Source organism: Pseudorca crassidens, chromosome 18 (genome assembly GCF_039906515.1).
Source record: "Pseudorca crassidens isolate mPseCra1 chromosome 18, mPseCra1.hap1, whole genome shotgun sequence".
Taxonomy (NCBI): Eukaryota; Metazoa; Chordata; class Mammalia; order Artiodactyla; family Delphinidae; genus Pseudorca; species Pseudorca crassidens.
The window spans coordinates 973,969-994,037 of record NC_090313.1 but is presented as its reverse complement, the minus strand read 5'-3'; the positions used below and the strand labels follow the sequence as shown (position 1 = coordinate 994,037).

General features: G+C 43.8%; 1 protein-coding gene across 11 annotated transcripts in view; it reads left to right on the top strand.

Annotated features, from left to right (window-relative positions):
- The window catches only part of UPF3A (UPF3A regulator of nonsense mediated mRNA decay), a 53,629-nt gene extending 33,560 nt beyond the window's left edge, over positions 1 to 20,069 (top strand). The window contains exons 11-12 of one of the 11 annotated variants that reach the window (XR_010937074.1): positions 16,997 to 18,160; positions 18,337 to 20,069. Coding sequence is in view for 10 of the 11 variants with exons in the window: in XM_067713818.1 (XP_067569919.1) it covers positions 13,205 to 13,333; positions 13,793 to 13,970 (307 nt within the window). In the remaining variant the exon portion in view is untranslated. The other 10 variants (XM_067713818.1, XM_067713815.1, XM_067713810.1 and 7 more) reach the window with 10 other exon arrangements.

Below are 20,069 nucleotides of genomic sequence, written 5' to 3'. Positions count from 1 at the left end.
TACACTGAAAACTATAAAATTCATAAAAGAATTAAACACAAATAAGTGGAAAGGCATTCCATGTTCATAGGTTGGAAGAATTAATATTGTTGAAATGTCCAAAAGGGCTTCCCTGGTGGCACAGTGGTTGAGAGTCTGCCTGCCGATGCAGGGGACACAGGTTCGTGCCCCGGTCCAGGAAGATCCCACATGCCGCAGAGCGGCTGGGCCCGTGAGCCATGGCCACTGAGCCTGCGTGTCCGGAGCCTGTGCTCCACAACAGGAGAGGCCACCACGGTGAGAGGCCCGTGTATCCAAAAAAAAAAAAAAAAAAAAAATCCAAAAGAAGACCAAAAAGGACTTCAAATAACCAAAGCCATCTTGAGAAAGTAGAACAAAGCTGGAGGCATCATGTTCCCTGATTTCAAATTATATTACAAAGCTATAGTAATCAAAACAGTATGGTATTGGCAGACACATGGAGCAATGGAACAGCATAGAGAGCTCTGAAATATACCCATACATATATGATCAATTAATGTTCAAGAAAGGAGCCAAGAATACAATTGGGAAAGGATAGTCTCTTCAATAAATGGTGTTGGGAAAACTGGACAGCCACATGCAAATGAAAACGGAGCAATTTCTTACACCATACACAAAAGCAACTGAAAATGTGTTAAAGACTTGACTATGAGACCTGAAACCACAAAACTCCTAGAAAAAAACATGGGGGCAAGCTCCTTGACATTGGTCTTGGCAAGATTTTTTGCATTTGACACAAAAAGCAAAGGCAACAAAAGCAAAAATAAACAAATGCTACTACATGGAACTAAAAAGCTTCTTCACAGCAAAGGAAACCATCAACAAAATAGGAATTGGGAGATTGGGATTGACATATATACACTAATATATATAAAATAGATAACTAATGAGAACCTGCTGTATAGAACAGGGAACTCTACTAAATGCTCTGTGGTGACCTAAATGGGAAGGAAATCCAAAAAAGAGGGGATATATGTATACATATAGCTGATTCACTTTGTTGTACTGCAGAAACTAACACAACAATGTAAAGCAACTATACTCCAATAAAAATCAATTTGAAAAAAAATATCTGAACTAAACACCTTTTCAAATAATTGTGAAGGAAGTGATGTTTAAAAATAAATTACAGGGACTTCCCTTGTTGTCCAGTGTTAAAGAATCTGCCTTCCAATGCAGGGGACGTGGGGTCGATCCCTGGTTGGGGAAGTGAGATCCCACATGCCGTGGGGCAACTAAGCCTGCGTGCCACAACTGAGCCCGCGTGCCTCAATGAGAGAGCCTGCATGTGGCAAACTACAGAGCCCACGGCGCTCTGGACCCCATGCACCACAACTAGAGAGAAGCCTGCACACCACAACGAGGACCCCGTGTGCCACAAATAAGACCCGACGCAGCGAAAAAAATTAAGAAAAATAAGTAAATAATAAAAAACAAATTACAATAGAAGAGGTTAAAAAAAAGCAACCTATGGAATGGGAGAAAATGTTTGCAAACCACATGTCTGGTAAGGGGTTAGTGCCCTAAATATACAAGTAACCCATACAACACAACAGCAAAGAAAAACCAAACCACTTACAGACTGTCCCCAGCTTAAAATGGTTTGACTTGCGATTTTTTAAGTTTACAATGGTGTGAAAGCAATATACATTCAGTAGGAACTTTGAATTTTGATCTTTTCCCAGCTATCAATACGCAGTACAATACTCTCTCATGACGCTGGGCAGTGTCAGTGAGCTGCAACTCCCAGTCAGCCAGGCAATCACAAGGCTGAACAACCCATTTATACACTTACAACCATTCTGTACCCATACGACCATTCTGGCTTTGACTTTTAGTACAGTATTCAGTAAATTACACGAGATACTCAATACCATATTAAAAATAGCTTTTTATTAGATGATTTTGCCCAACCGCAGGTGAATGTAAGTGTTCTGAGCATGTTTAAGATAGGCTAAGCTAACTGCGATGTTTGGTAGATTAGGTGTATTAAATGCTTAATGATATTGTCAACTTATGATGGCTTAATTGGGATATAACCCCACCATAAGTCAAGGACTTAATGATATTTGACTTAATGATATTGTCAACTTATGATGGCTTAATTGGGATATAACCCCACCATAAGTCAAGGACTTAATGATATTTGACTTAATGATATTTTCAACTTATGATGGCTTAATTGGGATATAACCCCACCATAAGTCAAGGAAGAGCTATACCCAGTTTAAAAATGGGCAAAGGACCTGAACAGACATACTGCCAAAGAAGAAATACAGATGACCAACAGGTACATGAAAAGGTGCTCTTCAATATCACTAGTTACCAGGGAAATACAAATCAAAACCACCATGAGATATCACCTCATGCCTGCCAGAATGGCTGTTGTCAAAAAGACAAGAGGTAAGTGTTGGCGAGGGTATGGAGAAAAGGGAGCCCTGGTGCACTGTTGGAGGAATGTAAACGGATACATACTATGGAAAACAGTACAGAGGTTCCTCAAGAAATTAAAAATAGAACTGCCGTGTGATCCTGCAGCCCCACTTCTGGGTGTGTATCCAAAGGAAGCAATCCCGATATTGAAGAGACATCTGCACCCCCATGTTCGCTGCAGTATTATTCACAATAGCCAAGGTATGGAAACAACCTAAGCGTCCATCGATGGATGACTGAATAAAGAAAATGTGAGATATCTACATAGACAGAGGTATCTGTAGATATATCTCTATCTATATGCAACAAAATATTATTCAGCCTTAAAGAAGAAGAAAATCCTGCCATTTTCAACCATATGGATGAACCTGGAGAGCATTATGCTAAGTGAAATAAGCCAGACAGAGAAAGACAAAGACTACATGGTATCACTTATATTTGGAACCTAAAAAAAAAAGTTGAACTCATAGAAACAGAGTAGAATGGTGGCTACCAGGGACTGGGGCATGGGGAAAGTAGGGAGAGGTTGGTAAAAGGGTACAAACGTTGAGTTATCAGATGAATAAGGTCTGAGGATCTAATGTATAATATGGTGACTGTAGTTGATAACACTGTATTCTATAATTGAAATTTGCTGAGTAGAACTTGTATTCTAATCAAAAAAAAAAAAAGTAAATATGTGAGGCAATGAGCGTATATTGATTAACTTAGTGGGAATCCTTTCATACTGTACATACATCAAATCATCTCATTGTACACTTTAAATATATCACAATTTTTTATCTGTCAATCATATATCAATAAAGCTGAAAAATATATAAATACAAAAGTACTGAATAGTTACACCCTCTGAAAGGTGCCTAAGATACCTCTTCAGGGATTATCAGAACTCATTTTGAGACCACTGTTTTAAAACAGTAATACCTCTTTATATTGGTACACACTTCCCAATGTAGGCTTTCAGATTGGCTGGGCAGGGCACGCACAGTGTCTGAGGTTTGGGGATGTCTAGCAACCTGTGGCTGGTAAGATCAAAAGCTGTTCACATATGTGTGAAGATTTTATTACCAATTACAGAAAAACTTTGAGTTTATCATATGTCTAAGAAATGGCAAAAATGTTAAGGAAAGAATTACCGTTCGTGTGGACACATCGCGTGGAATTACAGCTGACGGTCATGGGGAGGGACCGAGTTCTCCGTGTGACTGAGGGCTCGAGTGAGGGTTGGCCTCCTGTTTCACTTCCTTGTAATTCCTCTGCAAAACTTTCTTTTAATGTTTTCTGTTGTTTCTCATTTTGGATTTCAGTCCTTGGTTTTATTCAACTACTTAGTGATTTTTTTTTTTTTTTTTTTTTTTTTTTGGCGGTACGCGGCCTCTCACTGTTGTGGCCTCTCCCGTTGCGGAGCACAGGCTCCGGACGCGCAGGCTCAGTGGCCATGGCTCACAGGCCTAGCTGCTCTGCGGCATGTGGGATCTTCCCGGACCGGGGCACGAACCTGTGTCCCCTGCATTGGCAGGCGGACTCTCAACCACTGCGCCACCAGGGAAGCCCCTACTTAGTGATTTTAATAATTATATTCTAAACATGAACATAACAAAGGAGAGGAGCTGCCTATTGGGATTTTCATTGCTCTCAGCCTTTGCTAGTAAATCATAGACACCAACTGAAGTAATTCCTCAAATCTGACATGAAATATAGGCCCTTTGAAGGATCTCATTTACCATCTTTGGAAACAAGTTTTTACTTGCTAAATAATAGTAGTACTTACTGAGTAATCGTCTCCCATTTCATAAATCCCAAGGCAGTGAAACACCTGCAGATGTTTCTGCAGCAAATCCAGCAAATCCAAGGAAGGAGAGTGGCTGCTCCAGCCACTTCCCAGCAGCCCACTGTTTCTTCCCCAACCGCATTCCTCGTGGGGTGAGTGAATTCTGCACATGGGGAAGATCCACGCGGACAAGGGCGCGAATTTTTTCACAACACACTGTGAGAAAGGATCATTTACTTTCATCTCTTTCACTGAATTCTCATTTTTGTGTCTGTCTTAACTCTGATGAAAAGACATATAATCATCTATACTTTAAGCAGATTTGCTTTCTATTCTGTTCTTCCTATCTTTAAAATTAAGGACATGTATTAGGTTAAAGAGGAGAATTAAGTAGGTATTTGATCCTCTTGATCTGTTCATAGATTAATAGCAGTAAAGAAAAAGAAAAAAGAGAAGTTTATTTTCAGAACACTATTCAGAGTCAAGAGGTTTTTTAAAAAACAGATTTTCCCACTTAAATCTACCAGATAATTGCTTCAACCCAATCTTAGCTATAGGCAAGGTCTACTCGTAGTTATTTTTACATGAAAATTCAGTTTTAATCATTATTTTTTAATTTTGTCACTTCAGTTAGGTTTGGAAAAATGCTGTCTGTCTTCTTTGTGTGAATTTCTGCCGGGCTGCATTTTGGTGGAAAGCTAGCAGTTTCTTGTAAATGGTCATCCCTATCTTCTTTGTATCAAAAGCATGTTTATCCTGTGAAGCTCTAAATCTCTCCCAGAATTCTTCATTGCTACACATCTAAAAGAAAACTAAATACAGAAGTAGCCTTACATCACAAAAGAGATTTTTTAAAAAAAGTCTTAGTCAAGTTAAACGTAAGCAGCCTGCCCCATAGAAAGAATGGTATTCTTCAGTAAAGTAATTTAAATTATTATCATGGTAGAAAAATCAGTGTGCCAAGTTGCGAGCAGTGTGCCTACAGGTTACACACAGTGTGCCTACAGGGTACATACAATTACTCCATCACATGCTCATGGAGTAGCCATTTCCTACATCACTAGGATCATACTTTTCTGAATCAAAAAATGGAGCAGTTGATTGGACGGAGGATTCTTATGCCAGTTTGGGGTGTGAGGGCCAATGCAGGAGATGCTATTTGGACACCAAACTGCTGGCATTTCTAGGATATCTTAATAGGTGGTAGAACCCATGACGTTTGGATTCAGGCCTTGCTATGGGCTGAATTGTGTCCCCCTCCACCCCAGTATTCACTTGTTGAACCCTTAGCCCCCAGTGTGGCCGTATTGAAGTAAAGAAGCAACTAAATGAGGTCATAAGGATGGGGCCCTGATCCGATAGGAGTAGTATCCTTATAAAAGAAGACACCAGACTCACTAGCTCTCTCTGCCACATGAGCACAGAGCCAGAAGGCCGCTGTCTGCCATCTGGAAAGGCCCCCACCAGCACCAATAGGCTAGCACCTCGATCTCAGACTTCCAGCCTCCAGAACTGTGAGAAATAAATGTCTCAGTTTATGCTGCCCACTCTGTGGTATTTTGTTATGGCAGCCTGATCAGGCTGAGACAGGCCTGTCCCAGGAAACCCAAGGACTGCAAGGGAAGGAACCCAATGGTGGTGGCCTGCAGCAATGGCTCCTCTCTCCTGGACCCCCAAGTCTTCCTCTTTTGGATCATTTCTGTCAGCTTTCAAATGAGATTTGTTAGTTCTTATGTTATTAAAAAATTCCTCAAGCTAAATTGCCTTATCTCTCAAAACATAAAATAGAAGTATCCTTACACCCAGCATTGGAACTCCTAACACTGCACCCTACAGATTGAACTGCTGCTACCAAGCATAGACACACCAGCCGTTAGATGCCCTTCTTTTTGGAACAGCCCAGGTGTTCCTCCTGGGACGTGGCTAAGTGACAGCTCCACAATGCGCAACACTAACACCAACTTCTCCACAGGGTGGGGTAAAGTCCAAAGTGCAGAATGCGCTTCAAACCCTTTATAGACTCACGGGATGTTTGCATTTGCAGAGAAAATGTTTGGGAAGATGTGTGCCAATTGCTAACATGTTTACAGTGGCTAAGAATTGAGGCTACACTGTGGAAGTAGAGCTTTTATGTTTTGATACACATTTTAAATCCTGCTTTGTAAAACCTCCGCAGACTCCGTCACCCCCCACCCCATGGCCCCGTCACTCCTCCACGGCCCACCCACTGGATGACAAGCCCATGGAGGCAGAGACTGAGATGTTTACTACTGTTTATGCCAAATTGGTGGAACTCAGTATTTATTGAATAAATGCTCAAATGAGTAAAAAGACAAAATACCTTATATTGCAACTTGCTCGTTCTTAAATGAGAAAATTTATCTTTAAGCCAATATTTATCTTACAAATAACAAATTGTTTTATGACTAGAATTTCTGACTACCTGAATATTTTTATGTATGTATTTTGGTCTAGAAACCACCTAAACCTCACAGTGAAATAGCTTTAAAAGTACTCAAGCTTTTAGGACAAATACTGATAAGAAATATGCCAAATTTTAATAGCAACTGAAGGTAGGATTAAGATGATTTTTAGTTCTTTTCTTTCTAATTTTTGAACAATGATTATGTACAAAAAATAGATTTTCTTTACTTCTCTTTGCAAATGGATTCAAAGCTTATAATTACCAAATGTATATGACTGCCTGAAATGAGGCATTTGAAAACTAATTCTTTCCCCGAGGATCTCTACCAATCTGCTACTGAGCTTCCCAGGGAAGAACAACGGCAAAGTCTGCACTTAGGAATTCCTGTGCAATTTCTTTTCCTGTTTTTGGTATTTGCTTAAGTTTATGCATGAGTAGGAACTATATTAGTACTACTTTCAACATTCTCTCTAATGTGTGTCTTTTTAAAAATGTCACTTACCTTGGAATGCAGCGTGATATATTTCTTCTTGCTAGAATCGCTTTGTTTGTGACCCTCCCTGTCTTACATTTCACAGATGTGACCACTTTATCATTCTCTCTTCCTGTGCTACTGTTTCCTCTTGAGCAGAGTCGCTTAGCCAGTTTTTTAGGTTATAGGTTTAAAAAAAAAAGTTTTATTATTGCACAAACCCCATGTTTGTCATTATATGAAGTTAAAATTTTCTAAATCATTCCCTTTCTCTTTGAAATTCTGTGTAATATTTACCAGTAAAAATTATCTTAAGGTCTTCCTTTTGGAATTGTTTGCAGGTTTCTGACAGCTGCCCAATGTCATCCAAATCAGGAAAGGAGAAGATCTGAAGGATTATGTTGTCAGGCCTGCAAACTAGCAAGTCAGACTGCCCCTGACACACATTCAAAGGATAATCCAGTACTTCTCTCTCAAGCACTTTCTCCATCTGCCCTAAACATCAGTGAGAAAGAGAAACTGAGAGACAGACTAAATTATGACAGGCCAGCTGAATCCCACCCCCTCACAAAAAAGTCACTTGAATTTAAAAGCACCTGTGCTTCTTAACACAGATGAACCTGCCTTTAGAATAAAGTTCTGTCCCACTGAAGAGACAGTCACCATTGAGCAGTCCTGGCTTACGTGGAGTAGATACTCCCATTTATGAGCTCTTTACATCCAGACAACAGCTCTTTGGAGGCACAGTGATTGTCACATTCATTCGTCAAATGGTCACTGCGTGCCTCTGTGTGGCAGGCAGTTTTCTAGGCATCAAGCATTCAGTGGTGAGCAAAGCAGACCCGTTCCTGACTTCACAGGCCTCAAAACCCTTCCTTTCACTTAAAAGGAGTGGGAACCCCTAAAAGCTCACCAGTTCCCCTAAATCAGGAATTCTTTTTTTTTTTTTTTTAAAGAAGATGTTGGGGGTAGGAGTTTATTAATTAATTAATTTATTTATTTTTGTTGTGTTGGGTCTTCGTTTCTGTGCGAGGGCTTTCTCTAGTTGTGGCGAGCAGGGGCCACTCTTCATCGCGGTGCACGGGCCTCTCACTGTCGCGGCCTCTCTTGTTGCGGAGCACAGGCTCCAGACGCGCAGGCTCAGTAGTTGTGGCTCACGGGCCTAGTTGCTCCGTGGCATGTGGGATCCTCCCAGACCAGGGCTCGAACCCGTGTCCCCTGCATTAGCAGGCAGATTCTCAACCACTGTGCCACCAGGGAAGCCCCTGGAATTCTTAACTCGAAATCCGTGTTGGGTGCTCTTGTAACATTGCCACTCTTGTGGTCATCCATAGGTTCCCTAAATTAGTATCATGTTATGAATAAGCATATCATACATTTTTCTATAGAATGGTCTATATAAGCTTTCATCAGATCCTCAAAGGAATAACTTTTAAAAAGTAAAAATTTTTATACAGTAGGCTGTCAGTAATCCAGCATTGAATTGTTTTCACAATCTTCTTGCCACAAACATAAAATGGAGCAATTCGATATTATAGGCAGAAACTATCATCTAAAGTAACAGACACTTCATAAGTATGTTCTCTCCACTGAAGAGTTGGGGGGTCATCACTGTCACCTTCTTTATACTGAACAGAACCTGCCCCTCCCCCCACTGCAGCTCTCCACCCCTCCCACCGCTCCCCAGGCCCACGTGGCTCAGGCCAGTCTGATCAGGGCAGCCCCCAGACATGGGCCGGTCTTCTCCTAGCGTGTGCCTGGGGGCTGCGCTGGCCAAGTGACGTGCGAGTCCAACAGGATGGCAGGGCAAACTCACCCTGTCGTTCTGTATGTGACCAAGGAGGCCCAAGGGGAGTCCACCTTCCCATGGAGCTGAAGTGCGCACTCAGAGCAGAGGTGAGAAGATGGTGGGCTCCTGTCGGCAGTGCTGGAGCTCCTGGACCAGCTCACCCTGGAGCCCACCTTCCCGCGGGCTTGTTGCGGGGCGGGGCGTGTCTTGTTGCTAGAGCAGTGTGAGTGGCTGTGTCTGTTACTTCAGTGAGATCTGATCTTAACTGGCAGCTTTGCTTTGGGTTGAACGTATGAGAAAGCTTTGACTTGGCGGAAAACCCTGCTGCTGTGGTGCTCAGGCCTCAGCTCTTCTCAAGCCCTGCCTCAGAACTACTGATATTCTAGGGACCCCCTTCCCTCCACCATGCTGCCCTGTAAGACCAGGAAGCCACACCAGCTTTCAGCCATAACCTCCACTTACAAAATAACCACAGAGAAGCACCCCAAAGGCTCAAGGTTCTAACCCAGAACTGACTGGTAGACTGCGATAAAGCTGTGCTTCGTCTTGCAACTTTGACTAGTTAAACAAGAAACATTCAGAAAAATTCTAAGTCTTCCAGGTGTCCTGGAGCCTAGCGTTTCCATTTAATACACATTTCAATAAACCTCTTGTGCTGCTTCTAAGAGGTAAATTACAGGTTCTACCCTCTAAGGAATAAGGGGCACAGCTGCTTCTCCACCTCTGCACACCACAGACACAAGCTCCCACTTGCCAAGGACAGCCCTACCCAAGGTCTACTCGTCATTCGTTCAGTTCAACTACGCTCGTCTGAGTGTGAACTTTGTGCTAGGGACTGTTGCTACACCCTCAAGACACAAAGCACAAGTCTTTGCTGACAACAGTCTTTCCAGCTGGCAGGGAAACCCACACAAGTGAGTGGGTGATTATAATTCACTGGGATGTGCGCTGAAGTAAGTTGTGGACAGGAAATAGGATACTTCTTATTTTATCAATCATCTTCTCCCCAAGTACACTGATCTATTTGGGAGGAATAAAATTTGGGGTCCCTTGCCCTGGCAACAGGAGGCCAGAGCTCAACCAGTGAGGAGCTCCTGCCTATGACCCTGCCTCACGAGTGATGCAGAGGTGAGGTGATGGCTTGGGGCCGTTCACAGCAGCGTGTGGGATGTTGCTAGCGGTGCCCAACAGGTGACAGCAGTGACTCCACAGGGGCCTGGCGTGTGCTCGTGCATATGCTGCCCTGCCTCTGGCTTCTGAGCCCCATCCCATTCTCCAGTCTTCCAGCTGATTCTCTGAGCTGTTTGAGATGCTTCCAATAAGTTCTCTTTCTGCTTAAGTCAGCTAGGATTGGTTTCTGTTGCTTAAAACAAAGAATTTCAAAAGAAAACTGATAAACAGGGAGATGGTTAGAGGCAACAGTAAAGACATTTGGAGAAAGGAAATTTGGGGAAATAAGTTACACTGCCCTGAGTAAAAAATCCCACTAATATTGAGGAATGAGAATCTGGCAGCCTATGTCCTATGGTGGAAAATGGCCAATTACCTGTGGTCCCCTGAAATAAACTGTTCATTATGGGTCAGGTTTGGGGAAACTGCATTGGTGCTGCCACAGAACAGTGTGAAAGGTAAGAGGGATTCAAGATTGTAGGGAAGAGAAGCAATTCCTAACAGCACTGAACATTGTCAAATGGCAAACAAAATGTCTGAAGTCGTCAAACGTAAGAATTGGGACTTGCTATGCACATGCTAAAATAATGGGTGCCTTACAGTCAGAGGGTTGAAATAGCCACAAAGTGTCTGTGTGAAAGTTGGTTCAACAATCTGGAAAGAATGAGACTCTATGTCTCAGAATGAAGGTATGCCGCAGGCCTCAGCAGACGCAGAATACGTCAGACCCACAGATACCCAGCTGATTCTCCACGCCATCCCCCCACCAAGGAAGCTGACTTCCTTAAGCTCCCCCCATGCCACAGCCTTTTCCAGATCTGAAGTAGCCAATAACAAAGTCAATGTCTGGAGGAGGCAGCTTCCAACCAAAAGAACAAGCACTTTATTACTTCACGTCAGCAAACGTGAGGGGAACAAATGTAGGAATGGATTCCGAGTGTAGGGTTCTGAACAAGAAAGAAAAGAATACAGGTTGGACTGAATTTATGGACAGTGTGGTGGTTTAAACATCAGTTCTAGTTGTTTACTCAGCTGATTAATAGCAGCCTAAACTGAGTGGCAGCCAAGTAAAGTCGAGATGCCAAAAACTTCCATCAGAATTCAGAGACTTCCCAGGATAGTAAGACTGGAATGAACTGGTTATGGGCAACCCACCCTCTTCCTCTGAACTGTGGCCCCCAAGGGGCCAATAATACTCTTTTCTACAAAACATTGAGAATGCACTGATGAGGAAACACCAGAATCTCTGAAAAGACTTTAGTGACTGCAATTAAAGTGGGCTCTGTAGTAGACTGATAGCTACATTCTCATCTCTGGAACCTGTGACTATTGCCGTATGTGGGAGAAAGGGGGGATCTTTGCAGATGCAACTAAGTTAAGGGTCTTGAGATGGGGAGCTTCTCCTGGATTGTCCGTGTGAGCCCTAAATGCAATCATGTGTCCTTTTAAGAGGGAATCAGGAAAAGATTTTCCTCGCAGACATGCAGAAGAGAAGGTGACATGAAGGCCGAGCAGGAGAGACATGGGAAGATGTGGCCTTGGGGACCGGGGAGCTGCTGTCGCAAGCCTAGGGATGCCAGCAGAAGCCGGAGGAGGCAGGGAACAGACTCTCCCCCAGAGCCTCCAGAGGGAGGGGCCCCGCTGACACTGATTTCAGACCTCTGATCTCCAGAACTGTAAGAGAATACATTCTGTCCTTTGAAGCCACGAAACTCATGGTAATTGTTACAGCAGCAGTAGGAAACTCACAGGCTCCCTGACTTAAAGGGAAGATACAGGTGTTTTAGAGTCAAGGTCAGGAAGGTGACCCTAACAGTCAGAAGGGCCTGTACGGTAATCAGAATAGCCCCGCCCCCAGTCGCTCTGCGGCTGAAATGGACGAACCACCCACTAGATTCCTGCTTGGTCTGCAGAGCTAAAGCCCGTTTTGGGTCTTGTGAGCGCAGGTGTGACTTGATTCACCATGAAAGTGAGACATGGCCCTTCAACCAATTCCTAGATAAGAGTCAGTTCACAGACCCAGAGACCTTCGACTATTCGGAAAGACGGCTACGTTTGAAGAGCCTTGTAAGAACTTACGTGACTCTTCTTCCTATAGGCATTTACCTTAGATTGACCAAAATCCACAAGCTTCGCACTGCATTCTGTTCGCAGGGCCTCTGCCAGAAAGATGCAGGGCAAGGATGCCAGCAGGACCTCAGCTCCTGGCATCTTGTGAGCAACTGTGGAGTCGACTGTCTCAAGTAGGGGACGCAGGGGACAAGCATGGGTGCAGCCGACGGGGCCAGCCTGGGGACAGCACTGCTGCAAACCTGGGTGCCCTGACGTGGCGAGCCTCAGGGACAGCTGGTACTTCCTTGTGCCCCCGCGCATCCCTCTGTGTCCAACATACCCTGCTGCCTCGACCTCCACGTCTTTGTGGCTTTGTGTCGTCCTCATCTGGCCGTCCCCACAGCTGCTGGGAGGCCTCTCTCTCACCTCCTCACACAGGAACTTGCTTGAGGTGCAGAATCTCAGGCCCCGCCCAGACCTCCTGACCAATCAAGGCTCCCACATGCCTGGGCCTTGCTGGGAAGCTCACTCTCCCCCTAGACTCAGCACAGTGTCCGCTTGCCCCTCACAGCGCTGGTTACCTGTGGCCCCGCCCCTCCGTCTCGGAGCAGGGCTGCTTCAGCCTTTTCGCATCTGACATAGTAGGCACCTAAAAACGCCCACCAAGTGACTAAATCAATGCACCCTTCGCTGGTCTAACGCATGTCCCCACTCCTTGGATGGAATATAAGAAGAGCAGCTGACCATGTGGCCCGTGCAGGACTCCTGGCAGCCACTAGACACGGGCGGCACTGCAGCTCTGCCCTGGGCTGCTGCACACCGTGGATGCCCTGTGGGAGTTCAGCCGAGCGGGGCTGCCCCTGGGCTCCCTCACGGCTCCCAGACAGGCTTCTAGGGCCAGCAACAAAAGGCTTTCTTTAAAGAGGGAGGAAGGGACAGCCACGGGTGCCTGGGACACTTTGAAACTGCCACACCCGCCAAAGCCCAGTACTTGCTGTGCTGCTGCTTGTTCAGCAGGAAGCCTGCAGGGGGCGCCCTCGCTGCTCTAGGGAGGGTTGTTTCTTCTTCTAGGTGGAGAGAAACCATCCACGACTTCCAGATAACCTGCCCCCAAAAGCAAACACACACAGTCTGGCCCAGAAGTTGCCCACCACGGAGGCCAGAGAGCAGAGCTCCCAAAACATTCTGGATATGGGCAAGGTGAGTGAGGCACTGGCACAAAAACTCAGTAGTTGATGTAAATACTATTTCCATGCGGTATTTTTAAAAATCTAAATTAATGCTAAGGAATCTATGAATAGCAGAATATAAACTTTTTTTTTTTTTTTTAAAGTAAGAAGTGGATTTATTTACAGAGAAACACACTCCACAGACAGAGTATGGGCCATCTCAGAGGTCAAGAGGCCCCAGGGTACAGGGTGGTTAGTTTTTATGGGCTGGGTAATTTCTTTTTTTGCTTCCTAAATTTTATTTATTTATTTATTTATACAGCAGGTTCTTATTAGTTATCTATTTTATGCATATTACTGTATATATGTCAATCCCAATCTCCCAATTCATCACACCACCACCAATCCCCCTAAACGTTTTTAATAAAGACAGGATCTAGCCAACTCCTTTGTTTTTTTTTTTTTTTTTTTTTTTTTTTTTGACGAGCAGGCTCAGCGGCCATGGCTCACGGGCCCAGCCGCTCCGCGGCATGTGGGATCTTCCCGGACCGGGGCACGAACCCATGTCCCCTGCATCGGCAGGCGGACTGTCAACCACTGCGCCACCAGGGAAGCCCCTAGCCAACTCCTTTGGCTGGTCTGTGAGTGTTGACGTGACATGGTCCTGAAGCTCCAGTGTGGGAAGGGCTCATGCATGTGGATGTGTCATCTACGTTGAAACCTTTTCATTGAGATGTACCATGAAGGAAAGCTGCTGGGCCCTTCTCCAGGCCCACTGGATCACAATCTGCATTTATTAAACCCCCAAGTGGTACTTACAAGCTATGTCAGACTTTTTCACCTTCTCCAGTCTCTACGGGACTGGCTGATAAACAATGTGCCGGGTTTGCGTGCACCAGAAAATCACAAAACGTGCTGAGGAACCGGGGAAGACTTGGCCCAGTTTGAAACTAGTAAAGCTTTACACTTAGCCTACTGTTGTTTCCTTAACAAGTGGTCCGCAAAACTTTTGCTCCTGTACCTTCCAAAAGAATTTTCATAATTTAATTTCACATACTTTTATCTTAATGAGAAGGACAAAATTCCCAGCAATAAAAATGTGCATGTTAATTAAAATTTTGGACTTCCTATCACAGGTCTTAAGTACTAAGAAATATCTCTATTACAATAGTACATAACTAATCAAAACAAATATTAAAATAGAGGTATAAACTGCTATAGCCTGAATGTTTGTGCCCCTCCCCCCAAACTCACATGTTGAAATCTAATCCCCAGTGTGATGGCATTTGAATGGGGGACCTTTGGGAGGTCATTAAATCATGAGGGTGGAGCCCTCAGGAATGGGATTAGGGTCTTACAGAAGAGACCCCAGAGCGTCCCTCACGCATTCTGCCATGTGAGGACACAGTGAGAAGATGGCCTCATCTGGACAAGGAAGCAGGCTCTCCCCAAACACTGAATCTGCCAGCCCCTTGATCTTGGACTTCCCGTGTCAAGTACTGTGAGGAATAAATTTCTGCTGCTTATAAGCCACCCCGTCGAAGGCAGTTTCCTATAGCAGTCCAAACCAACTAAGACATAAACATAAAAGTCTGATGGTTAGAAATAACCTTCCTTGAATTAAAAACAGCAGGATGTTTATAATTCTCGAAACTGGTGAGGGCTCAGTTTCTCTCTCTACTCTCTCTACTTATGTGCGTGTTTAAAATAGTCAACAATAAAGTGTTAAAAAGAAAATTCCTCTCAGAAAGATGGGGATATTTTCCCCAATGGGTTCATATATTGACAGATGAATTTGATGAATACCTTTTGCTAGTAGAATAAGACAATGTTGGACAATTCTATTCCAGGTTTCCATTTTTATTGAACTAACTGCTGAGAAAGCTTGGTGACACTGAATGGAGCAGAGGAGTTTTGTTATAAAATACCACTTAACCCTTTAAAATTCTTTCAAGTTATATACCAACTGTTCATAGTTATCTATAATCAAAAATTACTTCTAATGTCTACCATTTGATAATTCTTCTAATTTAATTGAAAGCAAAGAATTAGAAATCATCTGACTTTTGAAAGGCTTTGCAATTCAATGATTGGAGTCGTTCAGTTTCTCGGTTCCTGGGAAATATACAAAAGTCTTTTCCAACATCTCAAAAAATTATTAATTGTACCTGCTAGTCTTTCATTCTTGGTTTATTTATTTATTTTTTGACTGCACCACACGGCATGTGGGATCTTAGTTCTCCGACCAGGGATCGAACACACACCCCCTGCAGTGGAAGTGCGGCGTCCTAACCACTGGGCCACCAGGGAAGTCCCTAGTCTTTCATTCTTGGAAGTGAACAGTTTAATCTGATCTACTCAAAAGGCCTTGGGGAAAAATAATCAAGGCAGTCCTTTCAGAGCATCGTTGCCAGTATATTTTCATAGAGAGTTTTCTAAAGCCTTGGGTTGCAAATGTAATGAAGCCAATTTATGGAAAATAGTCACCATGTAATAACCTTTGCCAGTTAGTTCTTACTATCAAGCCAGTCAGCCAAATCAGCCTTATTTATTCAGAAAAACTTCATTTTTCAATTCAAATAAACATGAAATTGATGTCTCAAAATGAGGACCTATTTATACAAAAGTTAGAAACATCTTGTAAGTAAATGCAGTAATGTCAAGATTAAAATTAAATGGAGTTAATAGTCTTTCTTATTAGCTAACTTAGAATAATGTGTAGCTAAACCAATGGGTTATTGATGAAGCAAAGAATGTGATAATGGAAGTTATATTTCTTCAGTAAATATGTGTACATGAATATATCTAACTCTAGCATTGAGCTTTTGGGAAAACTTAAATAAGATTTATTTTAAAACTCACAAATAAATCCTTTGATTTTGTTTTATACCATTTTAAAAAACAGTAAAATATACTGCTAGAAGCTACCCTGCCTGGCAACTAGCATATAAATTCACTTTCTAATCAATGGGAGGCATGAATGATAAAATATTTAATTGGATGAAGAATGATCGTAATTGGTAAATATACTTGATCAAAAGAGTTTTTTAAAACTATCTTAATGAGTACTACACATCTTATCAGGAAGAAATCACATAAAATTTTACCCATAGACTTTATGGAATGTATTTTGGACATCGTCCCGTTAACCAGTTTTCTCTAACTTAGCAAGCTTATTTCAGCCTGCCTTTACTATTTAAACTGCTGTTCCCTAAATTCTCCTCTGAACTAGCTCATTCGCTCATTCCACACTCACAAGCTCACAAGCTGATTAAACCCTGAAATGTATTCATTCTGGTGTCACTTTCTGGAAATCATACTTGGACCTCAAGCCCACACACCCTTAACAGTTTTTCTAAATTTTCAACTCTTTTATCCCATCACGTCCTGGAACTCATCTTGCGAAGCAGGCATCATCATCTCAGGTGTGTTAAAAGACAAACCATTTAATGTGCCAACGATCAGCAGACCTGTGAGTGAACGAGGTCTTAGCCCAGGTCTTGTTGTACCAAATCACTGATTCTTTTTGCCATTTGTTCACTTATCCCAAAGCCTTAAATGCCATCCCTCCTCCAGCCTACTACTTAAAGGAATAATACAGGAAAATTTAGACTTCGTAACAGGAAAGCTCGATTAATCATTTGGATAGATATGTAGTCTCCTGATCCTTTCTGCTTGCCTTAACTCTGTCCAGAGCGAATCCCACCGCCGGAGTGGAAGAAGCTGGTGAAGGAGAGCGACGCTGCTGTCTTCCCACCGAGCCAGGAGCCCTGGGCAGGCCTGCTCCCACCTTGGTGCTTCTCTTCCGGTGAAGGAACATGGATTCACGGATGATAGGAAGCTCCACAGGTGAAATGTGGGCCGTCGAGTTTCCCTGCTGGGAACAGTCATGTGATCTTTTAATGTGCAAGCCCCACTTAACCCCCAGGGAGACCAGGCCTCCCCTTTTCAGAGCTGGATGAAGACAAGGACAGTCTGGACTTGAGATGCACCCAGATGGTGAAAATCCTGTTCCTCAGAACTCCTCTCAGGGAGAGAAGTCCATGTGGCAGAAAGAAATACTTAGGAGAAATGATCGTTGTGGATGGGTTTCCTGAAGGAGCAGTGATTGGGCCCTCAACTGCCTTCTGAGGGTCTTTTCTGAGGCTAGAGCTGAATTGCTCAGGGCAGCAGGGAGAACCTGTGTTCTCCCCACCTGGCCCTCAGCCTCCTCTGAATGAATGTTGAGCAAATATTTTAAAACAATCAGCTTGAAGGGGAACCAACCTATTAACCACATTGGGCACCAACGTGGCTCAATCTGGCTTTGTTTCAACCCCCTTCCGTCCCTGAAGGTAGACAGACCACAGTTAAAGAGTTGAACTCCTTTGGCATCTTCTCTGCTTGTTTAGGTACTGTATTTTATAACTAAAACCGCAGTGTGAGCTAGGACGTTCCTGCTTCATCACAAATGTGACTCGCGATGCGAGCAGACACTTCCTCTCAGTCACTTTCTTCCTAACTGCTCCGTGCAGTAGATGTCATATCACCATTTTAAAGACAAAAGAACCCGAGGTGGAAAGATGTAAGTTGCCCCCTTACTTGGAGGCTGGTCTTCTTCTTCCCACACAAGTAGTTTCTCAGAGTGTGGGCAAGCCTGTGGGCCTAACAGTCATGGCTCATAACCGTGGTTCTCAACCTTGGCTGTATTAGAAGCATGTGAGACTCTACAAAACACCCAGTCCTGTGCTCCACACCCAAAAGGCTTCACTAGTCTGGGTGCGGCCCAGGAACCAGTCGTTCTTAAAGCTCTGCAGGTGATTCAAATGTGCAGCCAGATTTGAAAACAGCTGGTAGGTAATATTGTATCTATGGGAAGGTAATATTGTGTCTATGGGAAGGTAATATTGTGTCTATGGGAAGGTAATATTGTGTCTATGGGAAGGTAATATTGTGTCTATGGGAAGGTAATATTGTGTCTATGGGAAGGTAATATTGTATCTATGGGAAGGTAATATTGTATCTATGGGAAGGTAATATTGTATCTATGGGAAGGTAATATTGTATCTATGGGAAGGTAATATTGTATCTATGGGAAAACGCTGGGTAGCAAAGAATGCCCCCTCCTCTGCTCTTTCAACAATTATTTGAGAAAGTACTATATTCCAGGAATAAGGCCCTCAGGGTGGGGGAGACAGTCCGATAAAAGCCAGTAACAATTGAGGACTCGGCGTCTGTGAGTCAGAGAAGGCGTGACTTGCCCAGCCCGGGTGGCAGGAAAGCCTTCTTAGCTGAGGAGGCGGTGCCTGGGCTGTTTTCATCAGGACCTGAGGCCTCACTTCTGTGGTGACAGCAGGAAGGGTGCACAGGGAGTCAGGAACAACTTCTTGATCACTGGAGCCCCAGACCAGATGGGGGTCCACTGTAGACATTTTCAGGGTGGTGACAAGTTGGCTACACATAACTCAGATGTTCGATAGAATGAAATCCCCAAAGGACCTAACTCACTGCCAGGAAGAGGCAAGCCATAAAATCCTAAACTTGCAGTACTAACTCAGTTTCCCTACCAGTGGTCAAGTTCTTGTTAGTATAATTCAGTCAGAGCAGTAAGTAACAATGGCATCTAACATTTATCAAGCGCTCTGTGCAATTCATTCTGTCTTGTGCCAAAACCACCTTGAGGTAGGTCTTACGAGACTGCCCCATTGTGCGTGTGAAGATACTAGGTCGCCCAAGTTCTCTCTCTCACACACACACACACACACACACACAGAGTGATGGAGGCAGGTTCAAACAGGTTTGTCTGACTTCATAGCTCAAGGTCTCAAAGAGTGTGCCCTTTATTCCCAGCGTGAGAGGAAGTGTGCGCTCGGCAAGCATTAAAGCTGTAACACCCAGGAAGGCAGCTCCTTAGCTTTACTGGTGCCTTACCTCAGTTTTGGTGATGGCCAGGTGATGGAAGTCCTTGCTTGGAGTGGGAGCTCGGCTTCCAGCCTCATACAGAACACTGGGCAGGAGAGAAGTCATGGGCTCCTTCGGCAGCTCCACAAGCACAGTGTCCAAGGCCACGTCGGTTTCTATGCTGCTCCTTACTTATTTTTTTTCACCAGCAAGAGCAGGTGACCTTCACACTTGGGGCAGCCTGCTTGAATCAAAAAGTACCCTCTGCCACTCCCTTCATTGGTGCAAAGAAGACCGTTTGGAAGAGGTTGACTTCGCACTGTGACGATTCGTTGGCCATGCATAAAAGAACTCAGCAGACCAGTGTCAGGTTCCTGGTAACCTTTCATCGGCAGGTGTGTGAAAAACCTATTCATTCATTTATTCAATTAGTATTTATTAAGTGCCTACCATGTGCCAGGCACCGGGGAATCAGTTGATCCTGTCAGTTTCACCTGCCTCACCCTGGTTGGCTGTGTGACCCTTAGATGGTCATTCAGCAGAGCCAGTTCTGCCTGGCAGCAGAGAAAGAGCAAAGGATTCTGGGGGCCCAGGTTCACCCTGCTGGTCCCTCCTATAAGGGGACTCATGATTGGCCATCCAGTTCTTTCTTGCTGACGTGGAAAGCATCTGCCCCATTCACTAGGTGAGACATTGTGCTATTTGTTTTCTGTATGCCCTATAGCACGTAGAGCGTATACAATGTTTGTCTATATTTTTGTTCCTCATTTCCTGCATTTCTGTCTTCTTTTGAATTTAGTTGACTTTTTCTGTAATGAAATGTTTAAATTCGTTCTTAATTTGCTTTTGCTTATATTCTATAGCAATTTTCTTTGTGGTACCATGAG